We start from the raw sequence: 19,710 nt of genomic DNA on the forward strand, positions 1-19,710 counted from the left end.
TTATAACTGGTGATAACATTTTTGAGTTAATAGTGCAATAAAGAGCTGCACATGATACGCCCGTTGCCATTTTAACTTGTCCCTATGCTTTTAATGAAGTTACATGATCAACTAGAAATGCTGTGAGCCTTGTCAAATATCCTCTCCCCCAAAAAAAAACAAAATGCACGAAAAATTTGGCACTATCATAAGAAATCGTCCGTTTTCAATGATTTTTCAACAAATAAATTTGCTTGGCCTATTCTGCCCTTTTTTAAAGAGTAAAACTTCGTAACACAGTAAAATTCAAAATTGATATAATTGGAAAGGGAGCTTACTTCAAAAGATATGAACATTTCACCAAAGTTTAATAAAAGTTAGTGAAAGTGTTTTTAAGTTATTGTGCAAAACCTTGAAAATCCCCCTTTTTTACGTATAAAAATTCATAGCGCAGAAATGATAAATCTGAAATTTATAAAAATTATAAGGAAGCTTACTTCAATAGATATGAACAATTCACCTAAGTTTCATATAAGTTGGTGAAAGTGTTTTTAGTTATGGTCCGAAATGTTGACGACAGACACCATATACCATAATATGTCCCGTCTTCAACAGGCATATAAAAACTGAAAAACACCAACCTTTTTGTACATTTTCACAAAGTTTCAATTTTGTTTGTGCATACATATTCGAGTATCATGCAAAAACTTGTGGGACTTGAGTTAAACAATACGCCCAAAACATTTTAGCTGCTGTGGGGACATAAAAAAATTCTCAATTCTCATACTAAAGGAAGAAATTAAATCATCAATACTTTATTTATTACTGTATTATGATATTTCTATGTCATTTTTCTACTATGTAACATGCACAAATCTTCACACTATTAAGCAGGCAATAAAAAAAGATCACAACAATTTTATTTTTCAAATCTTTTAATGGTTTCATCGATCAGAGCACAAATGCAACCCTTACACCATACTACCTTGTCATGGGTTATTTAAGTAACTTCTAATATTTTGCAGTAATATTTTAGGATGTAAATTACAAATAGGCAGTCACTTCTGACATCAGATATTTTTATTTCATTTAGTTTTTCCCAAGGTCTTTGCTTCTAAAGGTTCTAATTAATTTTAACTACTAAAACATTAAACAGAAAAATAGAGATGTCAAAGGTTTTCTTCTAGTATTTTTCCTCCTTTAGAAGCCCTAAAGAAGCAATAATTCAAAATATTCCACAAGCAACAATGGCAAATACCTCTTCATCAGACACTAAAGTGGTTAAAATTTTAAAGAATACACCACCCATTACAACTCAAAATAGTTTTTTTTACAGTTAGAAATTCAATTAAACATCCCACTAGTACCAGTTACTTTCAAATAGTAAACTTCTCATTTTTTAACAGACAAAAAACAGACCTTAACCTTCATTTACAGTAAGTTGGTATATTTCTTCTCCTCATATTTCTTCCACCAATTAATTGCCATAATTAGATTACATTAAAATATATTATCACTACATAGTTACAAAGACTAAACCAACACATGGCATGGAGGCAATACATGTTTTTTCTTTATAGATACATGTACATACATTAAATACAAGCTTTTACAAGCAAAAACAATGCTGACATGTATAAATACTGGCTTGAACTAAAAATAATAAAGCACTGACTTATTCTACAGTGTAATACTCATGAGTTGTTGTGTTTATTATTTAAACTGGTTTTATTGCTACAAACTTGGAATTATATTAAGCAGATTATTTGGGGTTTTTTAACACGTATTTTTAAATCACTTCTAAACCTACAACCTTTTAATTCACATATTTATAGACAATAATGTGATCTTGTCACTATTCTTTTCAAAGCTACAACCAGTTAATTGAAATTCAATTTAAAAAGTAAAAGTCAAAACAAAAACTAGATGATACACAATTCATCTAAACATTGCACTAATAAATTGATGAGATAAGTAAACATGACAGGTCAACATTTTGTGGAAATTCAACCAAGTAAAATACAAAATTATTCTGGCAAGAACATGATGTAATGAATTTAAAACAAGCCAATGACAAATAAACTGAGATTACTAAATTTACAAAAAATATTATGATTGATTTGTAAAATATGACTGCAATAGCACCTTATAAAATTATGCGTAAAAGTTACAAATAAAATAAATTGCACCGTAAAATAAAAGAAAAAAATGCTGCAAAATATGAATATGAAGAACTATTGATTGTGGGATATCAATTTTCATGGTTTAGTTTTGGTCAAACCACAAACTTTTAATGCTCAACCAAATGTAAAACTTGCACTGAAAATATAAGCTATACTCCATTCCACAACTTTAACATTCCATGAGCAAGCAAATATATGGTAAACCATGAAAATCAATACCCTTGAAAATAAGTACCTTCACAGCTTATAACATCAAAATGAAAGATGGACAATGAATGATAAATGAATGGTGGAAAATATGTATACAACAAACGGGATAAAATGATTATGAATATGAAATGAAAAAAAAATGCCCTTTATATGAAATACATGCTAGCTAAATATCCTATGAAAATGCATAAAAAAATTGGAATCCCCTTGAAAAAACGCTGGCAAAGAACATGACGCTTTCATATATGTGTACATCAAATCTCTCAGCCATATATTATCTTATAAAGCTGTGCTTGATGAAAATTATATATTTGTGGAAACATCAATTGTTCCCAAAAACATGGATGATTCTTAGATGTATTGAAAATTTAAGATGCAATGTGTAAATGTTTATATAAATGAAAGACACCCTGTAAACCAATTAAAAATAGAACAACAAAAAATAACATGTTGATTTTCTGCTTCAATTAAGAGTGATTATGGTATAAACAATGTTATTGTGAAGTCCATAAAACAATGTCAAAATTTTTGGAATTATAGAAAATGTATAAAAGGAAAATAAAAATTAAGTAGAAGCATCTTTTGTTAGAGATGACAATGAGATGTAATGGATATAAATGATTAGCTGAAAAACTTGGAAATTTCCAAAGTATAAAAATTAATCTTTGTTCATACAAAAAGGCACAAACTCAAATTATCTTTGATAATAAGTTCTAAAAGATATCTAAAAACAAAAATTTTTTTTACTAGTTTCCTACCTAAAATACTGATCGACTAGGAACACATCTTATTAGCTGACTAAAAAAACAATCTCTGAAAATAAACCTTTTAAGGCTAACGAATAATTGACATTTTATGGCTTATCTAAAAATCTAAAATTATGCCGTCATTAGACACTTACTTTAAAAGCATTAAGATTAAAATGTTCTACACAAAACACCTCTAAGGCATAGCACAAAGTTTAACATTGCATTATCAGCTTTAAAGAAATTGTTACTGAGTCCTTCCTTTAGCAACAAGCCACACCTACAACAATGTCAATAACATCATTAGTTCCACCTATTGGGCAGTAACTTCAGCCTGTGTTTCTATGACTACAGCATCATCTTTCTTTATCTCTTTATCTTCAGGTTCCAATTCTTTTGGTTTATTATCTCCAGTTTCATCTGGTTTGTCTTCTGTTTCCTCAGTTTTCTCTTCTGGTTTTTCCTCCGGTTCCTTTTCCTTTTCTTCCTCTATTTTTGAAGTATCAGCATCAGCAAATTGAATACCATCTGATGTATTCAAAGCATCTGCCAATAAATAAACAAAATGTCTTTACTTATAGCAATTTAATATGATTTCTAGTACTTGAAGGGATAGCTGTGACATATCTAACATTAGGAAACCCCCCAAAAAGGAAGTGTGGGGGTATGTAGGTTTTAACCTTCTTATTTTTCAGTAGTCCCTCTCCGATATGGCTCCTGACCAATGGCCACCTGTCTTACGCAACTTCATTTCAATTGCATTAACAATTATAATGCAAATTGACCCCTCATAAATGGCCCTCCCTCTAACAAGACAACCGGCCACAACTTTGAATGAAAAACATATGTCTAGCCTCACATATCTGGTCATTTTCATCGTCGGTATATAAACTGTAGGTGTCAGCGGAGATCACGTTGAGCGTTTTTCCCATGTATATATTCAATAAAGTAATTAAACTGAGTGTAAATTACTCTTGATGCTCTTAGATCAGGTGTACAAAATTGTGACATGTCAAGCATGAACAACAAAGTGTGAAATTAAGTCTGATGTATCAATCATAATTACTATTGGTAATTAATGATAAAAACATGAACATCTACTTCAAATTACAAACATGAGTTGTTACCTTTTTAATCTGTTTGCATTAAACCATTTAGATTACAACTTTAATTGATTTTAGTTAACGCCATGTGCGAATGTGTTAGGAAATACCGTAAGTTGGCACCAATTTGCACATGAAAGGATCGATAATTCAGAAGTGCTCGATTTAATAATGATTTTCCAGTAACTGAGAACTTTTGTCTTGCAGTTTACCCCCGACTTCCAAATCAATGTAATAAAGTAATTTTACTTCTTCAGCTCAGGTCAGGAAAACAAAGTGTTTGAAAGATCAAAGGTATATAAAACAAATGTCTGAAGTGACAACTTGCTGAAACAAAAATCCAATTTTAGTGTGAAAAATTACCATAAATAAACAAACTTTATTCAATAGTTAATTGCCACTTTGCTTTAAAAAAAATGCAATACATATACATAAAAATGTACATGTAACAGAAGAAATAAACATATTCAATGATATGCTGAAATTGGCCTAACTTTTCTAAAGAGGCCACCTCTCTAATATGACCAGTTTTGATTATTCATCAGAAATGTTGTTCACACAATTTTGGTCATGTTTATGTATTTAAATTTTCTGCAATATCAAGCATTTATACTCTGAAAAATATACTGTTCTTGATTTAATCAGAAATTGTCTATTAAAAATAGACCATCAACAGGGAGTTATATTTTACAGATCTGACTTTCCAAGGTCAACCAACAAAGCAGAAATTGGCAAAATCAGACAGAAATACACAGTAAAAGAACCAAAACGGTAAAACCTTGATTTGAATAAGTAGAAGATAATCAGGTCTGAATCTAAGTACTAAAGAAAAACCTAAATATGTACCTAACAAATACATATAATAATATTTGAGTTTTTCTCCTTTTCCACATGATTACAAACCTTTCTCTTCTCCACCTTCTTCCTTCTTTTCCTCTGTTTTTTCCTCAATCTGTGTTTCTTCTGCAGCTTTTGATTTCTTTGACTTCCTCTTGCTTTTGGTCCTCTCAATAGGTGCAGGAGGAGGTGGTGCATCAAGGGGTTCATATCCCTCCAGATGGCAGTAGCGGGCACTGAGCTCATACACACTCTTCTGTAATTCTTCATCTTTGGCTTCATCAGCAGGTTCAGTTATTTGGAAAGAGCTGAAGTATTTTCCAGTAGTTTCTAAAACAAATATGATGTATTAATTACTTGAAATTCTAATATGACGTCTTCATATCATCAAACAGTATATGTCGGTACAACCCTACCTTTAGCACCTGCGAACTGTCACTTTTCTTTCGCTGTCACTTTGAGACAAAACACTCATTTAAAAACATTAACACGATGATTTAACAGCTGAGAGGTTATCTAGTACTATACTGATACTGATACTTATTCAATAGATGGTTTACTTGGATATGTGGTTTATTTCTTTATTTGTCATATTAGAAAAGAAATAATTCCTTCCAGGGTTGGTTCGTACTCATTTTAACATGGGTTTGGCATTTATATTCTCATTTAACACCATGCTATCCCTTGGTGTTAAATGAGAATATAAATGCCATACCCATATCAAAATGAGTACAAATCCACCCCCTCCACGAATTTTTTCTCAATTATACTCTGCTTAGCAATCTATTACCATATACATTGGAGTACAATTTGAACTGCCTATAAGACAATCCCAAAATATATAAAATGAAAATACAAGGAATGATGAAGAATGATAAAGAAAGTTTGAGGTAAAAGACAGCAGTCTGGCTGTGCAATGTTGGTGTCACTTTCAAGTCAATTATCAAGTTTTCGACGTTTCCAGCTGAAATTTGTTTCAGACCCTTCTGTTGTGAATAATGATGCCTAGTTTTGACACTGAACTCCAAAAGGTATTTAGTAATAGTAAATAAAAGACACAAGTTTGTGAAGGAAAATCTGAACACTATAGGGCTCCCATTCAAATCTTGAAGCATGTAATGAATGGACTGCCATAAATAAGAACAGGATCATTAATACATACACATGTTTATTTCCATAGCGAGTTCCATGGAGAGAGATAATTTGTCTAGCAATTACCTTTAAATTCCTCATTCACAGCCAATTCTACAAGAGTTCTGCCTCCCTCTTCAAGTGAATGGTACATTTCTGGTCTCTTGAACCTTACTAAAGTACTGATAATCCATTTGTGAAAAAACTTTCTCACAGTTCCAACATCTCTCATCAACTCAGAATCCTTAACAAAGCCTACAAAAAAACAACATCATGAGATTTATGTGTAACTTTTTCACGTGCCAGTCTCTGTACAAACAAGGCAGTGAGTAAAAAAAAAATGGTCTTAAAAAAAAAAATCACCACTTTCACCGTGTAATTTCATTTTGTTTGTCATTACTCAATAAAATAAACATTCAGGCATATTTTTTATTGGTTCATTTCTGTAAAAAGTTACAAATTTACTAATTTTGAAATAGATTGATATAAAAGGCATTATGTATGGACTATATTCTGTGTATTGTTTTTATCCTAAAGGATCAAAAACCCGAAAATGTTGAGGGTGTCTTTAAGTTTGTTCATAGACAGAAAAAAATATGAAGGGGGATTTTTCTTCTTATTTTCTTTTATTAATATGGCAAAGAAAATGGGTAATGAGGCACCTTTGAACAGACATGAGGGAGAAGCTAAGAACCTTGAGCAATTAACATAGGGCTATTAAACTGGTAAGGCCAATAGTAACACAACAAGTTTTTCTAGGGAAAGTTGTGACATAAAAGCTATAATCTTGGTTCCCTTGATTACTCTTTTAAACAAAAACTGATTTCTTTTATGACTGTTTACCTGGACAGACACAGTTACAGGTAACACCAGTTCCATCTAGTTGTTTGGCCAAGGTGAGTGTAGTCAATACATTACAGAGCTTAGAGTTCTTGTAAGCCTGCTGTAAAGTGTAGGCACCTTCCTTATCCAAGAAAAAGTCTTCAGTAGTGATTGGTTTGGCTGAAATAATACACATGCAATATGCAAAAACTGCAAAATATAATACACAGCTTAACATGAAGTTGCAGGTGTTATCATGCTACACGTAACTCAAACCAAATGAAATTTCCACAAAACAGAACATTGATATCACCCACGTACAAAAATCACATACAACCTATACCCCAACTACATAAAACCACACACCTAATTTAAAAACAATCCATTCAATAGAAGTAGAGATAATTGCAGTGTAATTCAGACAAGGACTAACAACGTAATCTTCCACCTCCTCGTTTCCCTCGACACAGGACAGGACATGAGGAGGAATGCAATGATTCATGATTAATGAATCATGCATATCCATGAGCACCACCCCTAGGTTCATATTGTAGACCAACATTACACTCAAAAGAGTATTTTGATTGAACAAGAAAAAAAAAAAAAAAAACAATTTAAGCTACTACAATTCTGCCCCTTGTCACTAGACAAATTTAATGTTGAAAAAAAATTCAACTTTGTTCTCTAAACTTAAAATGCCTAAATTTCTCAATTGTAAGACATCTCATCTAGGCTGGACTACAAAAATACAAAAGATACATCTATTGTGATACACGAATACCATATAACATGTTATGTCTCTATGTTGATTTTTTGTCTGATGTCTTAAGTGTATTAAGTCATCTGATGGATAATAATGTTAAATGTAAATGCCCCAGACGGACCATGATTGGATAAATAAAAAGTTTAATCTTAATCGTAGTGTTGGTGATAATTTTTTAAGCACAAAAAAGTGCAAACACTGCAAAAGGTTTCAAAGAGGCATTAAAATTTGATACCCTTTTTCATAAAAAAAAAATGTAAAATTCAACACCTTTAAGATTACCTAAAATAATGTGCACAGACAAAATTTTACATAGATCAACAAAGTGGCAAAACCAGAAGTAAATATGTAGTAAAAATAGTAAACAAGAAAAAACATTATAGTAAAATTTTGGCGTGAAAAAAAGGAAGACAATCAGGTCTGGGTACAACACCTTATGTAGCAGAATGACTGTACTATAATTTGAAAGCATCAATGATTAATGAACGATTTCTGCGATTTATGGAGAAAAACAGGTTTTTAAAAAAAAAAAAAAAAAGGCTAAAAAAATTTAGTCTATTCCCTTTAAAAAAACATCTGTTATAGACACATGGAAAAGTAATCCAAGATGGGCTTTAATAAACCTTTTCTTCCAATCTTCTGAGGATCATGTACTGAAGATGACACATTAACAATCCTAGCTTCACCTCCATCACTGGCAGTCTTCTTAAGGTCATCCAGCAACAAATGGGTCAGAAGGAATGGACCTGAAATGTAAGTACAAAGTTGATTAGATTCAAATCAATGGCTTGCTAAGGACACAATAACAATACAAACATATATGATTCAATAACAATACCTTATTTGACAAAAAAATTATGCAATTGTGTACATGAGTATGTTTATAAAATATGATAAATTATGCTATATTTACATGTACCTGGGTAAGAAACTTATAAAATATTAAGTTGCCCAAAAGCAGTAAGTGTAAAAGCTCATACTAAAAAATGGAAAATTGCACCTATGTTTTCATGTTTAAAAACATATAAAAACATATGTTTAGGACCAGTGTGGTAAACTGTTTTTGTGCCTTTAAAAACACTTGTAATCATATGTTTACAAAAATCACATGAAAGACATCCTCTTTTCATATGTGAAATTCTTCTGAAATCATATAAATATCATATACCTTTTACTTAATTATTTTTCATGAACTTTTGTAAGTCAGAAACATGTTTTTCATATGTTTAACATGGTGGTTCTAAACATATGAAGACTTTGGTAGGACTTATTATAAGAGTCATTTCATCAATTGAAAGTTCCATACTATCTATTATAGCTTTCCAAGAGGTTGAAATTATTAGTTGCAGAGAAAAATGTTATAAAAACATTTCCCTGACCACCTGCCAGACCGTCCAACATTCACCATACTATAACCAGATTTTCACTATGTGAAATTCAGCAAAAAATCAGGGCTGATTTTATAACTGTCTATTCTACTTTTGATCTAGACAAACTAAAAAGTTTCAACTAATTTTTTTTCATATTTTTTTTATCTTATATATATTGTATTACAAACCAAGATGGTTGGTTCCCATGCACATGTCAAAGTTGTCCTTTGTGTACTGTTTTTGCACTGGAGCAACTCCTGCATTATTGATTAAAACATTAAGTTTCTTTCCTGTCTCTTGGAAATCTTCCACAAATTTTCTAATGGAAGCCAAGTCCGCCAAGTCAAGCTAAAAGGGAAATAATTTTAGTTAACATTCATGTACTGGTAAGCACTCTTGTATGTTCCTGTATCATAAAATAACTGCTATTTTCAGACTAATTTATGCTACATGAAAACTATCTATAATAACAAATGTATGGCTGCATTTTATAAAAATTTTACATAAAATCCAAAACTTCGTAATTTTTTACATAAAACATGCCTACTATAAAGATATTCACAATCTGTAGCACGTCATTAGCAGTCAAAAACAGTAGGAAATATGGAGAACCCTTTAATGTAAACATTACTGTATTTTCAAAGTTTTAAATCAACCCTTTCTAATCAGAAAACCTGTCTACATCCAATCCTTTCTAATTAGAAAACCTATTTAAACCCAACCCTTTCTAAGTGAAAAACCTGTCTAAAACAGATTAATTTTATAGTCCCTTAGTATCAAATCAAATGTATCATACACCTTGATAAACCAAACATCTGTCTAAAATGAACAAATTTTATAGTCTAAAAGGGGTATAAGGGGTTTCATTAATTTTTTGGGCAGGAGATTCTTTACAGAAAGTAGGAGGTACCAAATAAATTCGGCAAGGGGTCTGGGGCTGCTTAAGGCCCACCAGTGGGTCCAGGGCAACACTTGGTGGGGGGGGGGGGGGTGTTAGCCATTTTGAGATTTAAATTTTGACTTGGAAAGATGGGATTAAGTCTGCAATATTTGCTTCAGTTTTGTTTAAAATATATAAATTTGAAATCAAGATATATGATGAATTATAACTGATTTAGTCTCAAAACCCTGAAAACCAGGAGCTCCCAATGATTCCCACCAGATCCATTTCTAGACTAATGCTGATAAACTTTGTTGACTGTTTAATACTATGCCATTTTATATGAAATTTTGATAAATGTCATATTTTGTTCTTAGGCTTTCATTTACTTGTTACAAAATTTGAACACTAACAAATATTTATTAAATGAAATTCCATAATATGTGGTAGTTCCTAGTGCAGATTAAATAATTTTCATAAAAAAAACTTTGTTGTTGTTTATTGCCTAATTATTACTGTGACATGTTAGTGCAATTGTATGTGTCACATTGTGAAATGTTGGTCTAAAAATCATAGTCTGGTAAGAAATTCTTCGCTTCTGTAAAAGAACAAGACTGGCAGTTTCAGTCTGGTTGACTTTTAGACAGACAGAATTTTTTAAACATTACAATGTATTTATTTTCATTATTATCTATAGCAATGTTGAATCTCAGATCCAATATTTTTTTTTCTATTCTTGTGAGCAAAGTTCAGACATGTTCTTTTCAAACTTAGGGTTGCCAGAACATTTTTACCATAACTCCCCCTCCCCGCCGAATCAAATGCTCGTCCCTTAAATCACACTCTGCAAAGGTTTGTTACACGTGTTGACTCATTGTCAACACTAAAAATTTCTGCACTTGTCTGCACAAATCACAACAAATATTGGGAAAAATGACGGGTATGGGGCAATTCCAAATACGAAGGACATTTTTTGGACATGTTTTCGTAGAATTTTCACCAGTGCTTAGCTTTTGTTCTGCACAAAATAATCGCTTTACCGATTAGATTCCGACACGGACCTGGACGAAGACACCAATTTTATGAACAATAATAAACACTAAAGATCATAATTTTGGGGACATCCTCGTAGCCTACAAACGAAACGATCTTAAATACCTATTTACTAGATTTTTCCTCATGATTTTTTTTGCTTTTATTTATTCCACCAGTACCAGACACTACCGTAGCTGGGTATAAGTACCGGGTGCCGGCTCTTAATGAAAGCACTGGGGTATGGTTTAGACAGGTTTCAGTGTAACTCCTTCGAACAGATGACCTGACTCCCATATTCCTTGAAGCACGACATAGCATGGCAGGAGAGTTAGGTCAACAGAAAATCTTGCCTGGCCTATCAAAGACTTATGGTACAATGTACTCTAAGCTTACTGGTATACAAACACCAAGTCTGACTAGATCCATATTTTGGGAACAGTTAATGGCTTAAATGCCCATCACTACCCATGAAACTAGTCAGATGTTTTACTCAACAAACCTGCATAAAAGTAGCTAATGCATTTGGACTTTTCTTGAGGATTTTCTCAACAGCCAGTTTACCCTTTTCCTCATTTCTACATGCAAGAATGACATCATTTCCTCCTTCGCACAGATTTTGGGCTGCTGCAAAGCCGATGCCAGTGTTGGCTCCTGTCACTATTACCACTCGACCAGTCATTCTAAAATGTTCAATGAAAGTTAAAAAAAGAAAAAAAATAAGACAAATGATTCAAGCAGAAGATATCTTAAAATATCTCAATATTATGGCCTAAGCATTCTTCTGATTTCTTTTTGAGGAAGCAGAAAATGATGGAACTGATACTTAACTGATTCGTACTCACATACTTGAACAACAGTTATGCTCAAACTGCATGGTCCTAAAGGTTCAAATATAACATACATGTATAATAATATTTTTCTGATGAACACTTCTGTGAAACAACTATTTAATCATACAGTACAGAAAGAGACATAACATGACTGGTCACCAACAGAGTGATACACCACTCTGAGAGTGGTACCCAATACCATTATTATTTCTTAAGATTTCTTATAAAATCTTTTTATTAGTTGAAGGGCATAACCTACCATACAAAATTTCCACAAAAATTGTGAACTATCCATTTGGATAATAAAAATTGTGGGTTACCACTAACAGAGTGGTATATCACCATGTCAGTGAACAGTCATGGTATGTATCTTTAAGAACCTGTTTATCACTTTTACTTAGTATTACTTCATTTTGTACAACAAAAAAAGGTTTGAAACAACATCAAACACATGGATTTTTTACCAACTAATTTCTAAATACTAACTTAAAATATTTCTTTTCCTCTTTTTTGGGTGATTTCTGCGGAGTACACTTATTTTTCACGTAACATTGCTTATCAGGGTCATATTTTTCATCATAGTCATAATATGTTGATGGGTCATAACTATTATCACCACTACAGGAAGCACCAGCCGCAATGGCTGCCATCTTGAATTCGAACAAAAAATATACACACACTGTCTACAGCTAGGAAATTTTTGCTAAAATTTACTTGGTGCAACTAAATAAGAAAAATACAACTTTTCCATAAAAAATATAAATAACTGAATGGGCACAAGTAAAGCAAGGGAGTTCTATAATACCATATGTGACCTTTTTAAACAACCAAACGATATATTTTACTATAATTTTCGAAGCATTTAGAAACATACAAGAATTTGTGAGCGACTTCTTAAACACACCCAACTTTCCTCACTAAGACACATTGTTTATGTCATGGAACAGGATATTGATGTGATACAGATCAGAAATTGGTAGGCCCAGTATGGGATCTCTCATCATAATTAACTCGAATAAAGTTGATGTAAATGATGATTGCTAAGTTGCACCAAAATTTCTTGCCCTTTTAATGCCCTTAGTTACATGTATTAGAAAAATACCCTAAGTTGTTCAACATGCAGTTGATTTGTTGCAAATCAAAAATCAGTAGCAGAAAAGAAAACAGAAAAAAACAAACAGAATACTCCTTACACCTTGATAATAAAACATGGACTCAGTGTCACACAGACCTGGTATTACTAGGTCAACAAAAGAAATTGAAAAATGAAAAAATTATTGAAGATGATCCTAGATGTTAACATAACAATGATCTTGAACTTGATGTATACTTGATAAAGATAAATACAACTTTTAAACTGAAAGCAATCAGGTTCAGACGGGATCTCACCTTCTATTCCTGATTGGTATTGTTATGAATATTGACAAGTCTTCTATGAAGCCTTGCTACACTTCCTAGATCTTAAGTATATAAAATTATGCTCAAACAATTTAATTATTCAATTAGATTTTTATGTTGTTTTCTGGATTCTACAAGGCTAAGGGTTAAAGGCTTGTACAAAGTGAAGCCCAGGCACTTGTGCAGAGTGATTCATTGTGTAATTGGGAAATCCATGGACAATGGCAATCCTGTTAAAAATCAAAATGCTGGGGAAACCTTCTATAGCACTTTTGCAGCATGGGCTAATATGAAATATGAAATCAAGACATTAATTTTGAACATTCATTTGTGGGTGTTTAATCTATGTGTATCATGAAACTGAATTAGCCATTTATATTGCAAATGTTGTATTTGAGCAACTAAAATGCATTGACTGCATATCTATTGATGAAATACATGTACCACTATTTTGACATTACACAACATTTTAGCTCTGCCTACATTCCTTACCTTGCATGAACTATATGTTTATAGTAGTGTAACTAGTAGGGAAGAAATGTAACAAACATGTTGCATAAAGAGTAAACTTGATTTTAAAAAAATGATAAGGATTGCAGTATAAAGACATTTACAGTATATTGACAAGAAATAAAAACCATATAGAATTACAGTACGTATAGGAAAAAGCCTTATGTTTTATCCTAATACTAAGTCTCATCTGTATAATGGTCAGAAAGAATTCTCTCTAATCTTGTAATCAATGAAAATCATGTGATAACTCATGCAAGACTTTTTGTCTTAAATTTTGGGATGACCTTGATTCATAGGAGCGGAAGGGAATTTGGTCGGTGAAAGTTATACTCTTGCCGGCATGATATACATATTAACCAGTAGAGTAAGTGTGCCATTCATCGGACATACAGGTTATATCGGACACAAATTTCGACGTTAAATGATGCTCAAGTTCCTGTGCCCTCAACTACAATATCCGTGCCTTCCGATTGCTTTATTCCTTTATGTCCGATATTCCCATTCGTCATACCGAACACCTCTTTAAGAGCTCCGTTTTCATTGGTCGATTTCCGAGTGACTCCCATGATCCGTCGTATTTCTGCTAACCGATAAAAAAAAGCGTCTGCTATCTGTTTTTCATCGGTAAGTAAATCTGTTGTCATCCTACTTGTTTTATACGTAGAAAGTAATTGCAACATGTTTTTAACATCTTCTATATTCTAAATAACAAAATAATTGATTATTTTCATGCTGAAAACAAGAAAACATATTTTATTTTCCATACAAAAAGTGTCCGATGAACCCCTATCGTCATTTAACCTTATATTATCGATGCGGGATACGTTGGACGGGAATTAAATTTCTAAAATACTTCATCGCTTGTTTGAATTTGACGATAATAATAACGGGTGAAATAGTTTTTAGCTATTGATTGATGCAAGATATCAGTAACTAATTTAAAACATTAAAACTCAAACAACTATGTAGATTTATAATTTTAGTAAGTAAGTAATTTTACATGGTGATTCAGTACTGTGTAAAGATTCGAATGATATATCCAATTTATATAAGCAAATGTGTTTTGAAAAATCATTTTTTACGTTTTGGGGTACCTTAATTCTAAGACTGGTCAGATTTTAGTTAATAAAATATATATATATATATATATATATATATATATATATATATATATATATATATAGTGGGTTAGACAATGTTACAACTCTCCTATATACTAGTATCTACGTATACCCATTGGATTAAGACTTTCATGTATGTGTTCGTGTCGTACATAACTTAAAATTTTTAAAACCATTTTCGTTTTAGAATGATCGGATATGCCAAAGAAGGGCAAAAACCAATGGTCACAGTATGACCCCAAAGCGCTGGAGAATGCAGTCATTGCCGTAAAAAATGGAATGTCAATCAGGAAAGCAGCAACAACTTATAATGTACCTAGATCTACAATCGGAGATAGAGTATCGGGTCGGGTTCAAGACGGTGCAACTCCAGGGAAAAAACCTGTGTTCCCATTAGAGGTTGAGAATCAAGTCACCACTAAGATAGTAGAAGCTGGGAAAATGGGATTTGGAATTACGCGGGCTCAACTCTGTTTCAAAATGGCATGATTGGCAGACTCGAAACAACTAAAAACGCCATTCAAAAATGGAGTCCCAGGACGGGATTGGTTTGATGGCTTTCGGAAACGCCACCCCAAAATAGTCTTCAGGACACCAACTCCTTTAAATAACGTACGTGCAAGGATGCTGAATGTTGAAGTCACTACAAAGTATTTCTACGATCTGAACGTTACACTGACATCCTTCAATTTACACAATCAACCAAAGAGAATTTGGAACATTGATGAAACGAACGTGTCACTTACACATAAACCATCAAAAGTGCTCGCCGAAATAGGTCGATGGAATGTTCCAGGGAGAGTTGGCAACTGTCGGGATGGTGTAAATGTGTTGGCATGCATCAATGCTGCAGGTGATGACATACCACCTCTAGTAACAGTAAAGGGATTGACCGAGAAAGCTTTAAGAGCCTATAATGTCCAGGAAGGGCCGACGGGTGCCACTTATACTTACCAGAAAAAAGCATGGATAGAGGATTTGCTTGGGGTGTCATGGTTTACCGATCATTTCCTTAAACACTGTGGCCCTGAAAGACCTCAAATAATTTTACTAGACAGTCATAGTTCACATGAGACTCTTGGCCTGATTGATGCTGCCCATGCCAACAATATCATACCCCACACGACCCAATACCTCAATCCACTCGACAAAACTGTCTTTGGACCATTTCAACGCGAGTATGACTCTACATGCACAAATTTCATGAGTTTGTCACCCAACAATTTGGTAACCATATGGGAGTGGCCCAAGCTGTTCAAACAAGCTTATAACAAGACTGTAAACAAACAAAATATAACAAAGGGATTTGAAGTATGTGGTGTCTATCCGTTTGCACCAAATAAAATACCAAGTTCTGCCTTTGCGCCATCCGTTCCATTCGATACTAGTATTCCGGCGTCATCCACTGAACAGATGGCAGATCCAGTCCCAGGACCTTCGGTGTCAGAAACCGTAGTTTCTGGACTTTCGGAGTCAGACCCAGTATCAGTGTCAGAATCAATTTCTGGAGTTATGGTATCCGAGTCATTTGAGTCTGTTAACGACATACGTGGTATCGAATCTACAGTCCTTGCTACTGCAGATGAACACGGAACTCTCAATCTCGACAGCATTGACGATGCCAAAGCATTACTTACATTGATTACCGAAGGCAAAATTGATAGATCTATATGTCCCTCTACCTCTAGCCTAGTTACCTTTGATCCTGTTGTTGAACCGTCAACAAGCACTGAGTCTGAGATGCTCGACGTTTCCAATGTGTCATGGAACAGCGAACTTGACAAGATTTTTGCACTTGAAAAACCTGAACAGCCCAAAGCACAGACCAAGAAATCAAAGCAAATTACTAGCCACAGGTTGTTAACATCAGATGAAATTTATAACCATAAAAAGAGAGAAAAAGAGGAAAAGGAGAAACAAGAACTCGAAAAACAGGAAAGAAAGGTAATGAGAGAACAAAGAAAGTTACAAAAGAAAAAGGAAAGAGAAGAAAAGGAAAAAGAGAACATTGTTCAGTGCAAAAAACGAAAAACTGTTGGTAAAACAAAATAAACGATCAAGGAACAATGTATGTGACTAAAATCAATCAATAGACAATAGATTTAATATATAGACTGATAGATAATAATATTAATAATATATATATATATATATATAAAATACCAATTTTAATTTTAATTTTACACATAAATTTTTTATATAAACATAATAAGCACATAATATGCACATATATCATGAATAAGTACTTGAATGCATTAGTAATCATTTATTACAATAATGTATTGTAAGTCCACGAAATAAAGCAATATTAACTTGGATTTTTAATATTCATATGATAATTCTGACTATATATATTCTACCACAATCAGAAATCATCGCAGGGTTCGACATTAACGGTTGCCCGAGTGCCCGGGGCAAGTAAATCGCCGGTCTGGGCAAGTAAAAACGACATCAGTTGCCCGACTGGGCAAGTGAAAAAAATATGTGCCCAAATTACATTATTTCTGATCATCGCAGCTCTTAAACATCGAAAATTACTTCTGTAGATCTTTAGTTCGCCGTTCTTCCCGACCTTGCTGACTTAGATTATCATTGGATAGTTTTCTGATTTTCCCTTTGCCAAAAATAGATCGTATGATATTAATGTCGACCAATCGGATGCGTCCAATTGTACATCTATTTTCGTTATCCAATTGAACATCGCGATTTATTTATGGAATTTCTTACTTTGGAAAACTGTAAGAAATGTGTATCGAAAACTTCGAAACTATGAGAGAAAAAGAGAAATAAAATTCTATTGAAGATAGTTATTGTTGTCCATTTGTTAAACTTAAGATGTGAAATAAAAACTCCTCACATGAATACTTATAATTTCTTTGCTTCTTGTTTTACCCCTTATTCCCGCAAAAAATATGACGGCTTTTCGATTTATTTGGCTTGCAATTAATCAGTTCTCCCCAAGTGTCGAGGGAGTAAGCATGGCCAAGCAGGGGACACTTGACTGTTTTGGGGTAACTGGGGTATACTCAACAATGTTGATTGATCATGGTGTCTAACTCTATGTATCACTGTAATCAAATCTTAGAATGGTCAATTTATGTTAAACCACTGTCATCTGCATTATAGTTGAACAGTTTCTTGCCATCCACGTCTTATTAAACAAGGGTTTCTGGTTTAAACACTATATAGTGACACAAAGTTCCGGGCAAGTATTTCAATATTTCGGGAAGTGAATCACATATGTCACTTGCCCGACTGGACAAGTGAATATAAAAGTTAACGTCGAACCCTGCATCGGAAATATTTGATCAACATTCTTACCTGAATCAATGTGTTAATAAATGTTGTATGTTTTTTTTTAAAAATCCTTTTTATGTCCGATGTTACCCAAATGGGAAATTAATGTCCGATAGAATCCACAATTGGTGTCCGATGTTTGCCAAAAATGTCCGATGAAAGCCTGGTCCAACTCAGCCACCAAAACGATAGCTTTACACGTTATCCATGGGTAAAACCCGGTGTAACCAGCATGAAATCCCGCCAAAAATGTAGTGTTTGGTGCTCCTCGTACTGTAGGTCTGTATGAGGAATCAGACGACTGGAAACCAGCTACCGTCCAAATGCGTCCGATGAATGGCACACTTACTCTACTGGTCAGAGAATTGAACACACCGTTTTCAAGACAAAAGCAATTCTCACCAATATTTTATTCCTCAATAAAAATCATTGTATGATAGCTCATTTTTTAGAGCAAAATATCATAAAAACTTTTTTAACATTTTTTTTGCATGAACTTGTTTCACAGCTGAGGATGAAAAATCAATTGGCACAAACTACTCCTTAACAGTACTGTTGATAATTCAAATCAATACACTGTTTTCTATTTACAAGCATACATTTTTCCTCTCGAGGGATTGATATGGACCAAGTGTTCTGCCGAGGCCACGTATTTCACGCATAATATATTGAAATCACTCATAAAATTTGACTGTATGTGTAATTTTCACACTTAAAAATTCATCTGTACCTGAAGTACATGTAAGTTTTCGTGAGGCCTTGGGGCGTATTGTATTTTCAAACGTTGGCAATAAGTTCCGGTTTTGAGCTTTTTCATTTAAACATAACATGCATGTGGTGCTCCTTCAGTGTGGAAATCTTAAATTTTAAAAACATGGCAGCCACCAGTACCGAGAAAAGGCAAATCACCGGTTTCTCTTGAAACCAGCCGACGACACGGCCACCGACAAATCAAGTTCCAAGGTAAGAGCATGTAAATACGGGTATTTAGTAAACTTAAGTTAAGACGAGTTTTATTGACCTAAAAATAATTCACCCACAAATTTAGACATATGAGTGAAATTCACCCCCAATTTTTTTAAAAACCTTGGCAGACTGAGAACACTGAGAACCTTCGATCTTCTTAGTTTCACTCTACACAATAGCCTGCGAGTAATGCGTACGGCGCTTAAAAAACATCGAAACTGAAGGTGGGAGCATGCATACAGTAGACGTGATGTATAGTGCGTGCAATTTTAGTACTACTTCGAACAACCCATCATCATAATTTGAGGGGAGAAGGAAAATACGTTGTGCATATAAATTTTTGTTGCTAAACCTCTTAATATTGATGATCTTCTTCAAATAATTATCTTTTTGGCGCTCCGAAATTTTTGACAGGAAGTAAACAAAGATGTCAGTTGTCTTCATACGCGTAAAATCGTGTTTATACTGATGATCTCAATTACAAAAAGTGGCACGTCATCTTGGTAAAAGAAAACAGATTTCTTCT

At 33.3% G+C, this 19,710-nt stretch overlaps 1 protein-coding gene across 3 annotated transcripts; it reads right to left on the reverse strand.

Moving 5' to 3' along the window:
• Positions 1 to 896: 896 nt before the first annotated feature.
• LOC148603017 (uncharacterized) lies at positions 897 to 19,630 on the reverse strand. 3 transcript variants are annotated; one of them, XM_088553650.1, is made up of 9 exons: positions 19,537 to 19,630; positions 12,376 to 12,539; positions 11,559 to 11,739; positions 9,333 to 9,492; positions 8,398 to 8,520; positions 7,033 to 7,191; positions 6,277 to 6,444; positions 5,125 to 5,388; positions 897 to 3,664 (listed from the first exon to the last, which is right to left on the reverse strand). In XM_088553650.1, exons 2-9 carry the CDS (start codon positions 12,537 to 12,539, stop codon positions 3,432 to 3,434), a joined length of 1,452 nt encoding a protein of 483 aa, XP_088409776.1. In that variant the 5' UTR covers positions 19,537 to 19,630; the 3' UTR covers positions 897 to 3,431. The 3 variants fall into 3 exon arrangements, with proteins under 3 accessions (XP_088409776.1, XP_088409777.1, XP_088409778.1); XM_088553651.1 differs by having other exon boundaries at positions 12,376 to 12,612; XM_088553652.1 differs by lacking the exon at positions 12,376 to 12,539.
• Between the last annotated feature and the right edge of the window lie 80 nt (positions 19,631 to 19,710).

This window comes from Perna viridis, chromosome 11, assembly GCF_037379345.1.
Source record: "Perna viridis isolate PV_CMFRI_1.1 ecotype Kerala chromosome 11, ASM3737934v1, whole genome shotgun sequence".
NCBI lineage: Eukaryota > Metazoa > Mollusca > Bivalvia > Mytilida > Mytilidae > Perna > Perna viridis.